Source organism: Salmo trutta, chromosome 1 (assembly GCF_901001165.1).
Source record: "Salmo trutta chromosome 1, fSalTru1.1, whole genome shotgun sequence".
In the NCBI taxonomy this organism is placed as follows: domain Eukaryota; kingdom Metazoa; phylum Chordata; class Actinopteri; order Salmoniformes; family Salmonidae; genus Salmo; species Salmo trutta.
Genome location: NC_042957.1, coordinates 25,920,067 through 25,934,560, shown reverse-complemented (window position 1 = coordinate 25,934,560; position 14,494 = coordinate 25,920,067). Strand labels below are relative to the sequence as shown.

Here is a 14,494-nt window from a genome sequence, read left to right as displayed (position 1 = left end):
CCTTTGCAGAGGGTTTTTCAAATAACCCACTGTATATGGTTCTACCTAGAACCCTCTATAAAGGGTTCTGCCTAGAACCATTTTATCATCTAAAGGTTCTTCCTAGAACCATCTATAAAAGGTTCTTCCTAGAACCCTCTATGAACTGTTCTACCAGCCTTATTAGCCTTTAAAATCTAATGATTTATGACAATACATTACATATATCATAAGGCCTTAATTTGAGGGTCTAGTCATACCCTAACACAGTGTTGTTAGGAATCTCCTGGTTTACTGGCCACATCAGACTTGCAGGTCACATTGTGCTGGCTTGCAAAGTGATGTGTAATTCCTATTATAATCTGGCCAGAGTTAGGATTTACAGCCAGTGGAATTGTTAATCACCCTCAACCTGCATATAAAATGACTACCAGGGTAGGGAAGATAGAATACTGAGACTACCTCAATCATCTAAACTGCAACAACCATCTCAGTAACAGGTGAAATAAATCCAACTATGAACAGATTGGATTTGTTTAGAAAAAATGTATACTATTCATCTTTGTGTAGCTTCAAATATATCAATCAATCAATGTACATGCAAAAACACAGATATTAAAACAAACAATACTGAAAATCACCCTGCAGTAGAGCATGCTGGGAAATATTCTATATGGTTTTATACAGAATCCTTCTTGTCTTCCAAATAATCATCAAATAACCCTTTCTTCCAAAAACAGTTCTTAGGATGTTAAAGGTTTTAGGTAGAACCCTTTGGCTTATAAAGAACCCTTGTCTTCCAAAAAGGGTTCTTCAGATAAAAACAGTTCTTGGTAGAACCCCATCCCTCCGCAAAAAACCCTTTTGGTACCCTTTTTTCTAAGAGTATATCCATTTAGGCCTATGATTTAACAACACACCAGTCTCCCATTATTTAGGCAACATGTAGCCCTATAGACCTAGCTAGGCCAGGGATGGGGAACTTTGATGGGGTGGCGGCCACAAAAAATCTCAACTCATCATACCCACACTTGCGATCACAGTCGGCCCTAGCCTTTTGGGGGCCCTAAGTGAAATTTTGATGGGGGGGCTCCCCTACCTTGAAGTTTTGGAGTTAATTTCCCGCAATTCTACACATTTTTCTATTGGTGTAGAGAAAATGTTGCAGTTTTAAAGAAAGTTTGCTGCTATTCTACTAATTTTGCCATGGGGTGGAGATAAATGTTTGCAGTTTTTAATATGATATCTGAGTAAAAGTGACTAACAAAATCAATGGGAGCCTCCCGGTCGGTAATTTGACCATGATTACTACAAGTTTAGATAGCTAGCTAGACTAACTTACCAATCTAAAACATTTTCAGATGACACGGGCTAATTGAGTGACTGTCAGTGACTTAAATAACAAGAGAAAAACTGCTGATGCACAACCAAATGATTCATAGACAACAGGTGTACACTAACAGTGAAATGCTTACCTAAGGGTCCATTTCCAACAATAGCACAGTTAAAGATAAGAAATTAAATCAAAAATATAAATAATGACATGAGGAATAAATACACAGTGAATAACAAATACACATAACACGGCTATATAAAGGGAGTAGAAAATAACGTGGCTATATGTAAGGGAGTACCAGTACCGAGTCGATGTGCAGGGTTACGAGGTAATTTAGGTAGCTATGTACAGTACATATAAGTAAGGGGTAAAGTGATTAGGCAACAGGATAGATAATAGACAGTAGCAGCAACATATGTGGTGAGTGTGAAAGTGTGTGTCTGTGAGTGTGTGGCGTACGTATGCGTGTGTGTGCATGTTATGTGTGTGTGTGTTGGGGTGTCAGTGTGTGTCCATAGAGTCAGTGTGAGAGAGTTAGCGCAAAAAAGGGTCAATGCAAGTAGTCCGGATGCCATTTGATTAGCTATTTAGCAGTCTTGTTTAGAAGTGGCTTGGGCATGGAAGCTGTTCAGGGTCCACTTGGTTCCAGACTTGATGCATTGGTACCGCTTGCCGTGCGGTAGCAGAGAGAACAGTCTGTGGCTTGGCTGGCTGGAGTGGTATAATTTTTGGGGAGCCTTCCTCTGACACCGCCTGGTATAGAGGTCATGGATTTCAGGGAGCTCGGACCTAGTGATGTACTGGGCCATACACACTACCCTCTGTAGCGCCTTGCGGTCGGATGCCAAGCAGTTACCATACCAAGCAGTGATGCAGTCAGTCAAGATGCAGTTGATGGTGCAGCTGTAGAACTTTTTAAGCATCTGAGGGCCCATGCCAAATCTTTTCAGCCTCCTGAGGGGGAAGAGGCGTTGTCGTGCCCTCTTCACGACTGTGTTGATGTGTGTGGACCATGATAGATCCTTAGTGATGTGGACATCTCGACCAGGTACACTACAACCCTGTCAATGTGAATGGGGGCATGCTCGGCCCTCTGTTTCCTGTAGTCCACGATCAGCTCCTTTGTTTTACTGACATTGAGTGAGAGGTTGTTATTCTGGCACCACACTGCCAGGTCACTGACCTCCTCCCTATAGGCTGTCTCATCATCGTCGGTGATCAGGCCAACCACCGTCATGTCGTCTGCAAACTTAATGATGGTGTTGGGAGTCATGTGTGGCCACGCAGTCGTGGGTGAACATGGAGTACAAGAGGGGACTAAGCACGCACCCCTGAGGGGTGCCAGTGTTGAGAGTCAGCGTGGCGGATGTGTTGTTGCTTACCCTCACCACCTGATGGCGGCCCGTCAGGAAGTCCAGGATCCAGTTGCAGAGGGAGGTGTTCAGTCCCAGGGACCTTAGCTTAGTGATACGCTTCGAGGGCGCTATGGTGTTGAACACTGAGCTGTAGTCAACTACAACATTCTCACATAGGTGTTCCTTTTGTCCAAGTGGGAAAGGACAGTGTGGAGTGCAATAAAGACTGCGTCACCTGTGGATCTGTTGGGGTAGTATGCAAATTGAAGTGGGTCAAGGGTGTCTGAGATGATGGTGTTGATGTAAGCCATGACCAGACTTTCAAAGCACTTCATGGCTACAGATGTGAGTGCTACGCAGAGAAATGTAGGCAAAATAATATCCTTTTTTGAAAAAGGCCAACAATAAAGTAAAAATGCAATTGAAGTTTATACATGATCTAAACTCGTTCACAATTGTCTACTTTAACTCCAGATTATTGCATATTTATCTGCTAAAAACGAGTTTACACAAATCTCTAAATGGCTATGTTAGTTGCCTGCTCAGGCATGGTACCCAAAGCCCCTCGAACAGAGCTGTGTGCGAGGGCCTTGAACTGAAAGCTACATTCGACTTTCTCCACACTTGAAGAAGCAAATCCTTTTTAATTCAAACCTGCTCAATTGTAACCCTCTTTCATATTCATTTTAGTAACTTTGTTAATAACTTTGACAGACTTCCCACTGGGCACACACTGGTTGACATTACATTGAACCAATGTGGAATAGATGTTGAAGTGACTTCTGTGCCCAGTAGGTAATTTTTTATCAGCAAATATAGCCCGATAAATAAACAGATAGGCACGTTTTCTCAATGTATTATATTCTTTATTTATGTTTTTACATCATTAAATGCATACTATTTCTAAACTATTTACTAATGCAAAATGCAATAATAAATCCTCTGATCACAAGAGCGAAATTGTGGTGTAGATATTGGGGTGGATGAACAGTAGACGTGGGGCCCCGGATCATTTGTAAAAAATTCTAAAACGCGTTTCTTGCAATTCTACACAGTTTGACGTGACTTATTATGCCTCTCCAGAGGGGTATTTTGAGTGTTATGTGTGGGGTATTTTGAAAACACAGTATAAGTGGAAGGCCCACCAACCACCCGACCCCCAAATTAAAACATATTTTTGGGGGGAGAAAAAAAAATACAGCTAACCTCCTGCATTTTAACACATTTTGCCATGGGGCAGAGAGAAAAATTAGCAGTTTTATAATACTCTTCTATACATTTAGTCATGAGTCTGAGAGAAAACTGCAGTTTTAAAGGTAATTTCCTGCAATTATACACATTTTGCCATGTCGCAGAGAGAAAAAAAGTGTTTTATAGCTCATCTCATGCTATTCTTCACATTTTGCCATGAGGATGAGAGAAGATTTTGCACTTTTAAAGTAACTGTCCAGTGAAAATCACACTTTTAAAAGTGAATGTTCTGTTAACTCATACCCAAATAATGTTGTTGACTCATCCTCTACCCGTATTTGTGGCCACAGTGCTTGCTATTTCCTCATAGAGGATGATGTGAGCTGGTATACGGCCACACCATTCTGTTGTTGGGGTACGCCCAGACTTTTCCAACACAGGAAAGCTATTCCAACACAGAAAAACATACTTAATTAAACATTTTGATAAGGAAAAATATTTCACTCATATTGTATTAAATATAGATCGTATTTCATAGAAATTTGGAAACACTGGACCGTTACTTTAAAGATGTACTTGGTGCAAAAACGCAAAAAATAATGCCTTTAAACTGTATAACTGATCAATGCACCATCATACCAGGTAATTTAATGCTTTTTATGAATAAGATATTTGGCTACAGAAATGCCATTTCTTACCGATCTCAACCGCTTCCGTCCGAAAACAAATCCTGTGAAACGATATCAAAACATACTAGATGAGTTACTGGCTAGCTACATGTGGCTAGCTTAGTTAACAAACTAGCTATGTTGGTCGCAGCGCACATGACCAGAATGACACATCCTCACACTAAAGGCACACCCATTTCTGTTGAAAAATTGAAAAAAAGGAGTTGACAGTTTTTTTGTGCCCAAAGTCCACCGTTAAAGCAAATTTCCTGCAATTCTACACATTTTGCCATTGCTTATGACATGTTCATATGCTATCGGGCCCCCAACCCAATTTTTGTAATGTTATTTTAAAGAAATTATTGTGGGTGAAGAATCGACCTGTTCTGAATATTTGGGGGGACATGTCCCCCCATCCCCCATGGCAATTTCACCAATGCCTGATAGAACACACTATTGTGGACTGCAGTGGTTCAACTCTGGCAACATGCTTATTTCCTAATAATGTTACATGGACAATTTACTCATAGCCTAACATAGAATGTTTCAAATAAAACGACTAGCAATATTTTTTAGATGTCTACATTTTTGTCAGGTCATGGATTTCGCTATTTTAAGTAGCTTACTGAAACTACCAGAACCTGATTTGTGTCTGAACAGATGGTTAGAATGTGTAGGCTATTGTAATTGTTATAATGTAGCCTAATGATCATGAAGAATTCAGCGGCTCAGTAGGCTCAAGACTTATGATGAACATGGTGGCTACACAAGCAGTGGCGGTTCTAGACCATTTCAACTGGGGGGGCCAAGCTGGGGCCAGTTCTACTGTTAGAGGGGCCAGTTACATTAGACGTTATTGTTGTCATATCGTTTTCTTCACTGCATTGCAGGCATTAGCAGGTAAAAGACCATGTTCATAATCATCATCACTGTCTAATAACGATGAAAAAAAAGAATGATGTCAAAAATGTGTTATGTAAAAATTATTTCATACTCTACATTTAGGGGGGGCCACAAGGGGGTCCAAAATTGTTGTCACAGGGGACCCCCCCCTAGTGTACACAAGATGCTGAGCCACAGATGAGCAGAGATCCATTTTAAGATTTCTCTTGACCAAGTGGTTACATTCTATTCTGATAATGACATAATTTAGGTCTACATTTCTGCCTTATAATAATAGCCTATTCATAAAATAAAGTATTTATGTAAACTCAATTTGTCAATTATTACACTTGCTGAAATGACTTAGACAGGCCAACATAGGCCTATAGCTAAATAAAATAAATAATGATGTGCCGGTTTGGTAATCGGAAACGCTCTGCCAGTTGTATAACACGTTTATAAAACTGTCGCATTACACAAGTTGTTATGTAGCTATATAGGCTACTTTGTATCGGCACAGGAAGTGTTGGACTGCTAACCCCGAGCTCAATGGTCGCAACGACTAGACTCCGTTTGATTTGGCGTCATTTTACCCACAGTAGAACGGGAGATATGTCTTCCAAAACACAGATGCCGACTCCAGAGACCGCTCTCCCCGGGAGAAGCGAAAGTTTAAAAGTATCAGGTAGGGCGACTTTCCCTGTGTCTGTGCGGCATGGTTTCCTCGGTAGCTATAACATAACCATAGCCTTTAGCAGCTAGGCTACAGAGTAACTTCCCAAAACGTAGGACTATAATGCTAAACGAAAACACAAAGCGCGAATATTTGCTATTTCTGTCAACAAAGAAGGCCTATTCCCTTTGTTGTGAGACTGTACGTATGTGTTGCGCGAGTTCGACAACACTTATGCGGTGCTATGACTGTTTAGAGCAACAGGAGCTACACCTGTTGTATTCGGCGCATGTGAAAAATACAATTTTATTTAATTTGACTTGAATATTTTCACATGCGCCAGGTGTAGACTTTACATTGCAATGCGTGGAGCTCCGATGGTAATGCATATGGCGCTTATAACGCTATGGTCGTGGGTTCTATTCCCAAGGGGACCAGAATGAAAAAAAAGTATGAAAGTGTTTGTACTCACTATTGTGAGTCGCTCTGGATAAGAGCGTCTGTTAAATGACTCAAATTTTGTGTAAAAGTGTCTAGACAATCAGGGTAGATAATCAACATATTGCTATAGTCTGAAAGCTTTTTGCCATGACGAAGGGATGCAATAAGAGCTGATTTAACCACAGACATTTCCCATCACAATGTTTCCAGTTTGACTATTTCCTGCAATTATCATCAACTGTATCACTATGTAGTCATGTCTTTCTCTCTCAATACAGTTTAAGGGTTTTATTGGCCTGGAAAACAAGTGAAATAGTAGAGTGGATGTCTCTCCCTCCCTGCACACATGCACGCACACACACGCACGCACGCACACACACACACACACACACACACACACACACACACACACACACACACACACACACACACACACACACACACTTGACTGAGGCAACCTGTTCACAAGCTTGTTATTAAAAGAGGTGAAACCATTGTAGGAAATGATAGTGCATACAATGTAAAAAAAAAGAGAGAAAAAAAGGCAACCAGCTGCAATAGGCTGGTGAGTTTGGGCAACAAAAAATGTCTTGAGCAAACTCACAGCAAAACGTTTGTGTGTGAAAATGTTGTTGAGCAAACTCACAATCCTATTACAGCTGGTTGTCTTAATTGTACCTTGAATCAACCCCCCCTTTTTTCCCAGTATATCACTATTAATCTTGCAAATATGTAGTCCTTATTCCTAGGAGAAGTGACTGAATATTTGCTGAATCCCAATGGCAAGGACTTGTTTTCAGGCATTTATAAAGAAAAATGTTATCTCCAACACTCCGTTTGGATTAAAGATTAACTGTGTTTCCTGTCTGACTCGCAGAGGATGGAAAAAGGCACTAAAAGGTAAACTTCCAGTTTGATGGTTAACGGCTGACACAAGTTGAGTTACATAAAAATGGAAATGCACCAGGCAGGGTAGCGGGGTGCTATCTGCAGTGATGACAATGAGAACATATAGCCTAGGCCACTGTAGCTGATGCACTGCAGGAAGAGAGAGGAGAGAGAGAGAGAACTAGGAGCTCGTCGCATGAGCTTCATCCAGATGACATTAAACATTGATCGCAAGGAAAAAGCAGGAGAGAGAAAAAAGTTGGCAGTACCTTGTGTTGCTTGGTTCCTGTCAACATAGGAAGGGAAAATGATAACAGTAATTTGTCTCGAGTCCTGCAGATTTCTTAGAAACGGGCCCCACCTGAGTGGATGTCAAACACAACACCTTGTTAACCCGCCATATTGTAAACGGCATTTCACTTTTCTTCAGAATTGCCCCAAATTAGACGTTCATATCGCAGTCACATGGCTGTCCGGGCTATCCAGCAGAGAGCCCTTGTAAAACGTTTGTGTGTCTGTGTGTGCAGAGAGAGAGAGAGAGAGAGAGGGTGAAAGGGCCTGGCTGGCGGGAGCAGCTGCAGGCTGCTTGAGATGCGGCTCACATGGGCACTTTGTGCAATGGCACGAAGGGATCCACCCCGCAGGACTGCAGTGGTCTGATTACCAGCCCCATACAGCTCTGGCCTCCTTCCCCAGTCCCAGGCTTTCCCTATGGCAACAGCACGGCACTATAGAGCTGGCAGGTTGCCAGGAGACGTAAGCACTGCAACACAGACAGGCACCACACCAAGGCACGTGGCTCTGCTCTCTCTGTCAAGACATCCTGATGTTGCTGTTTGCCTGCTGAAGGTCACACATGACGGGGCGGTGGAGCTGTGAGGAAAGAGGAATGAAGGGTCAGAACGAAGTGGCTTATGATGTCCTGGATAACAGAGTAGTCATGTTATCTGTTACGCATTTTATGGACATGGTGAAATTCATCCATATCCCAGTGGTTGCTGACAGGCATATGACTGGCTGTTTGGTGTTGTGCCGATGCCAGACGGCTATAATTCTGTGTAGTGCAGCTTCTACTAAACGAGAACAGTGGTAAATCCTGATTCATGTGGTCATTTGAAATAGTCTGATTGTGTAAGGTGTATACTGTACCATACCATCCACAATCCTCTTCTGGAATAGTCAGGGATACTGATGGAGTCTGCCTGTGGTATAGTGTGTTGTCAGTTTTATTTCATAATCAGGAATAATGAGTTGCATAGTTGCAAATTGCAAGGCAGTACATATTTTCCTTCCACCTCACAAAAAAACATGCTGCATCACCTCTAGCCAGTTAATGGACATAAGGAGATCTTACAAAGGATTTTACCTTTTGTAAACATTTGCATGTTTTGTAGTCTAGTAGCTACACAGCTTAAAATCCATTTGAATCTAATGTCCCAAACCTTCTGGGAAATCCACAAATGAATAAAGTAGCAAAATGCCTTTAAGAGAAATTGACAGCCAATCAACAGCCTCTGTTCTGCTCTGTCCTATCTATTCCCTATAGGACCGCTCCTGCATCTGCCAGCCCTACTTCCAGCAGGCTAGGCTGTGGTGCGGGATGGTGAGGGGGTGTGGGTATGTGGTACTGGATGGTGGGAACATGGAGACAGACAGTGGTGAGTTGGCACCAGCGATGTGGGCACCGAGGTGCCCCCCTCAGAATGACATGAGGTGCTGTGCCTTGGCACACAATGAATAGACTACCCCGGCATTGAAAAAGCGAAGCGGCTTCAGGACTTGTAAAGACGTCCCAGAGACTTTTTCGGAAGTGTCTTCGAGAGAGACATGGAGGAACTCCCTGGGTGCCTTGCTTGGGTGAGGGTGGGATGGAGAGAGGAGAGGAGGATGGGCTGTGGTGTGGGTGTGGGGAGGTTAAGGGAGTGTGTGGGTAAGCATTGGGAAGTATTGGTTGGCAAGGATACCAAGTACCACACTGTGTGATTGTGTGCATCTGGAAGGGGGGAGATGCAGGAAATGGTCTAGTGCCAGGGAGTGGCGTTGCTGAAAAATGTATCTAAGATTCGTTTTGATCATATTTGCCCAAATCGACAGTTTTATTTCGGAGGGGGTGGGTGGGTGTTTGGGGGGTAGACAGGCAGACAGGCTGGAGCTCCGCCAAGGCTTCTCGGGAAGGTTGCCATGCCGAGAGAGAGAGAGAGAGAGAGCAGAGAGGGAGAAGAGAGGAAGAGAAAAAGCCAGACGAGACTTGGCAGGGTTCTATCGCAGCTCCCTTTGTCTGTTTGCTCAGCTTTGCGTTAAGGAAATCCAAAATACCCAGGGTGTAGGAGCTCTGCTTCAACGCAAAACCCCCCCAAACCAAACAAGAAAACAAGGCGAGAAAACTACTTAGAAAATTAGAGGACGCCGAGGGCGAATGGGGCGCAAGCATAGTCACCAAAAAGCGATTTTCAACATCCAGCAACACTTCACAATGCTTCTTTTCGTGACTGGAGCAAGTTACTTGAGCCAAGAGATGACCATGATCATTTGAACTCAATCTTTCTTTGTAATTTCAAGGCGAACGAAGCTGCCGCGTCTCTTTTCTGTCTATGTTTTTGAACACAAAAGGAATCTCAAAAGTGGACCTGGATTTTCTCCATCAAGGACTGCCAGAACTGTTGTGGCCCAAAAAGTTTTTTGCCTTTTCAATGATCGAACTTTAAGTCTCCATCAGTACATCACCGGGAGTAGATTTCGCCTTCAAAAGTTTTGTGATTGTAAACATTTGGTGACCGCAATACGCCGCCAGTGTTCGAAGTTTGATGACATCAACTTAACTGCCTCTGTTGTCACTAAGTTGACCTCTTTGTGAGAGGGCTTTACAGCAAAGCAACAGCAACTGGTTACTCAGGCCAAGTGCTCGTTGACCAAGCTTTAGTTTTCCATCGTGTCTCACAGTTGGACTATCTGAAGAAAATGTTAAGATATCTCGCCTTCAAAGGACTGAGATTTTCCAGCGTTTGGATTTGAGATCTGAGGCCAATGGATCTATAGTAGTCTATGTGAGGGTGGCACTGAACTAGTGCAGTTGCCTCAAGCTGCCTACTCTCAGTTGAAAATGGCTGGAGTTCTACAGGCCTGAGTGGTTTTTTACTACTACATAACGTTTTTTTCAAAATAATGAATTCTCAGCTTCACAATGGGAGTGTGGTACTATGTAAGGTAAGTTATATGTTATATCTGTTTTCTACAGATAGACTTCTACTTAAACTCCCATTAGACCAGAAATAAACCATAGGTGTTCCCATCGTGGTAAGTTATTCCTCGCCAGCTGTGTTGTTGTCCCCGGGGCACTTCACAAAAAGGAAGGCACTTAACGTACAGAGGCTGGGGATTGTCAGGGACGACTTAAAACGTTTCCTTAAGGATCATCCATCCCTCCCCAGAGGACCCGGTGTGTCTACCATTCTACCGTTTTCCCACGATCAACGTGCTCGCCGCTGAATTTCACACTGACTACAGCCCCTTCAGAGAGAGTGGTCTCCCTGTCTCCGAATCCCCCCGGACCTGCGGCTTTTCTCATCTCCACCGTGTGGCTGATATTCCCTTCCTGTTATCTGTCACAGGCACAGCAGTGCCCTGTCCCCCCTGTCGTCCTTGGTAAGCGCTGTGCATGATGGTTTCTGATTCGTGTCTGGCGCTTGATTAATAACCGTAGGGAAACGCTAATAGAAAAGTAAGAAATGTTCGCCTCGAGGTTAATATTGAACCGCTGCCAAGGCAAATTAGAATCTGCCAGATGTGTTTTCGGCAGATAGCAGGTGGAGTTAGCAGGTGTACTGTGCTGGCTCTCATAATTAGGAAAGTTTGTTGTGGGAACATCATATTTTGCTTGTCTCTGTCGTGTTGGAATATTTCCAGTGATTTAATCATTACTTGTCCATATATTTAGCTTATATTCAAATTATGGACAATAGAAAGCAGGCAGCAGTGTTATGAAAAGTAATGCCCAGCTCACAGCTGTGGTTAGGCTATAACTGTACTGATGAAGCATTAATACATCACAATTCTCCAAATTCTAGAATCACAGAATCAAGACAATGGTGATTAAGAAGTCCCTAATTGTCCTTTAGATTTAGGTTCCGTACATGTAAATAGAGGTTGGAGGAAATGCTGTTTAGAGTTGGAGTGCTGCTGTTCTCTCCTCCTGATCAGAAGTGCAGGTTCATGTAGGGGTGAGGCCCTCAGTCTCCAGCTCTGACAGGATGGGGGAGGGAGAGGAGGGGAGACAGGCTTAGTGCTGATGCATTAACACACAGCTGCTCCTGATGGGCTTTCTGATGGACCCAAGTAACCTGACACACGAAGTCAGCCTTTTAAAGGAGGTTCAGGGCAGGAAGTTAGGCCTTGACTACGAGCACTACTAGCACATACTGGGCCTTGGCTTTTAGCTTGGCTAGCTATCTAGCTAGTTGCTACTCCCCCTGCTTAGCAGACTTATGACTACTTTGTTATTTACATTTACATTTAAGTCATTTAGCAGACGCTCTTATCCAGAGCGACTTACAAATTGAATGTAATGCTAAAAAAATAGCTACATGATTCTGGCCCTTTTAAAGTCTCGACTGCTATGAAAGTGTTGCCACAAGTCACCTAAGAAGTCCAGTGAACTTGAGAATGGTTGACTTTTTCAAAGAATCTGAAGTCTCCAGATAGCAGGACAGGTTGTTGGGTTTGTGAGTGACTGTGTGTGATGGTCATGGTTGGACTTTAGCTCTGTTCTAGCCTCCAGTGCTCACTGATGTGGAGGGAGATGACACAGTGGAGGAGGAAACTCAGATTTCTCCAAGGTTGGCTTCACCCAGGACCACCCATGTATGCATGGCTACCTCTGCCTGTCTATGAATTATTCACAAAGCTCTCATCTCCACAGGTCACTGTACTCCAGCAGTCTCTGTGAGCCTCTCTCACTCTCTCTCTCTCTCTCTCTCTCTCTCTCTCTGCCGTTTCACTTTAACTTTCCCGGCAAACACATCACAAATCTCCCACCCAGGGGCTCCAGTGACAGAGAATGAGTACTTGGGTTGCCCGTGAGCAATATTGCAGAGTTTATCATGTATGCACATGCATGTTAAGTGAATTTAAAGGCTTTATCGGCCTCTGTTGTACGGAGAGCTGTCTTAATTTGTCACAGGCTGAGTAATGATCCTGGCTAATGCTGGCGTAGACTCTGGTGACATGCAGGGGATTTTACCACAAATGTCCCTTGTTTACACTGACACGGATGACCTCGGAGACAAAATAGTTGCCGCTCACGCCTCAGAGAATGTAGATGACCTGTCATTCACATGAGGTTCATCCCTCTCAACCACAGTTGCCCATCTACTGAATGTAAACTCAGGTTAAGATGTCTGTCAGTCATGGTTGTCTTGTCTTTCAGGCTAGGACCAGTTGTTTAGATGCTCAGGAACCAGGAATTGATTTATTCAATTGAACCTTTATTTAACCAGGAAAAGCATATTGAGACACGGTCTGTTTTGCAAGGGAAACCTGGCCAAGCAGGGAGCTGCAATCAATACAACATTACAACATTTGAAGAGTACAGACGCAATCATCAAAACAATTACGATCCAGCTTACAGGGAACATTTAGGGACAAAATGGTCCCATGTAGAATCTAACCCAACTGGGACCAGTTTCTTTACATTTTCTGTCTGACTGGATTGGAAGAAGGGACTTTCTGTGTCTACTCCCCTACAAAGACACTCTCAGTAAACATGATGTCCATACAAACACCAAGCATAAAAGGTGTATGTATGAATAATTTAGTGAGCCTGGTTGCCTAGTCCATGTCTCTGAAACCGAGGTGGAAGTGCTGTAGGAGGGCACTACATTAACGACGACTCCCCCGCTTTGAAAACAGTTGAGTGTAATCAAGATTCATTATGTTAGCCCTGGGCACACAACTTTAATTAAATGAAAAGATTATATGTAACAAATTATAGATTCATTCATTAACCTCAAACCCACCAGGTGGGGGTTATTAATAAAGATTCATTATGTTATGATAATGCTAATGGTATTCTACAAAGTCTTTAAAAAGTCTCTTAAAAACAAATTGGAAGAAAGATATTCAGAAAGCCACAGCTCTGTATTCATTAGCGTGTGGTGGTCGTGAGAGATATTTATATGACCTGGCTCATCTCATTACTGAGAGGGATTACACAGACGGGGATATTACTGCTCATATTAGCCCTATATTAACTAGCTGACCCTCTGCCATTACACCACGGCCCTCTGCCATTACACCAAGGCCCTCCGCCATTACACTACGGCCCTCTGCCATTACACCACGGCCCTCTGCCATTACACCACGGCCCTCCGCCATTACACCACGGCCCTCCGCCATTACACCACGGCCCTCCGCCATTACACCACGGCCCTCCGCCATTACACCACGGCCCTCTGCCATTACACCACGGCCCTCCGCCATTACACCACGGCCCTCCGCCATTACACCACGGCCCTCCGCCATTACACCACGGCCGTCCGCCATTACACCACGGCCCTCCGCCATTACACCACGGCCCTCCGCCATTACACCACGGCCCTCCGCCATTACACCACGGCCCTCCGCCATTACACCACGGCCCTCTGCCATTACACCACGGCCCTCTGCCATTACACCACGGCCCTCCGCCATTACACCACGGCCCTCCGCCATTACACCACGGCCCTCTGCCATTACACCACGGCCCTCCGCCATTACACCACGGCCCTCTGCCATTACACCACGGCCCTCCGCCATTACACCACGGCCCTCTGCCATTACACCACGGCCCTCCGCCATTACACCACGGCCCTCCGCCATTTCACCACGGCCCTCCGCCATTTCACCACGGCCCTCTGCCATTACACCACGGCCCTCTGCCATTTCACCACGGTTCCAACTAAGGAAACCGATCTGGAAGTACATTGTACAGTGTAAAGCTGGAGGTCTCCATTGTTTTTGTCGCAGCATCTTTTCTCAAGAGACCATCTGGTTGGATAAAGAACATATCAAGCAAATCAGCACCACTTCCTGGTTCTTATCATTTGTT

At 43.9% G+C, this 14,494-nt stretch overlaps 1 protein-coding gene across 1 annotated transcript in view; it reads left to right on the top strand.

The window, feature by feature from the left end:
* Positions 1–5,888: 5,888 nt before the first annotated feature.
* Positions 5,889–14,494, top strand: part of msraa (methionine sulfoxide reductase Aa) — an 87,667-nt gene continuing 79,061 nt past the window's right edge. The window contains exon 1 of the mRNA XM_029750561.1: positions 5,889–6,096. Coding sequence (XP_029606421.1) covers positions 5,961–6,096 — 136 coding nt within the window. The 5' untranslated portion in view covers positions 5,889–5,960. The remainder of the gene's footprint in view (positions 6,097–14,494) is intronic.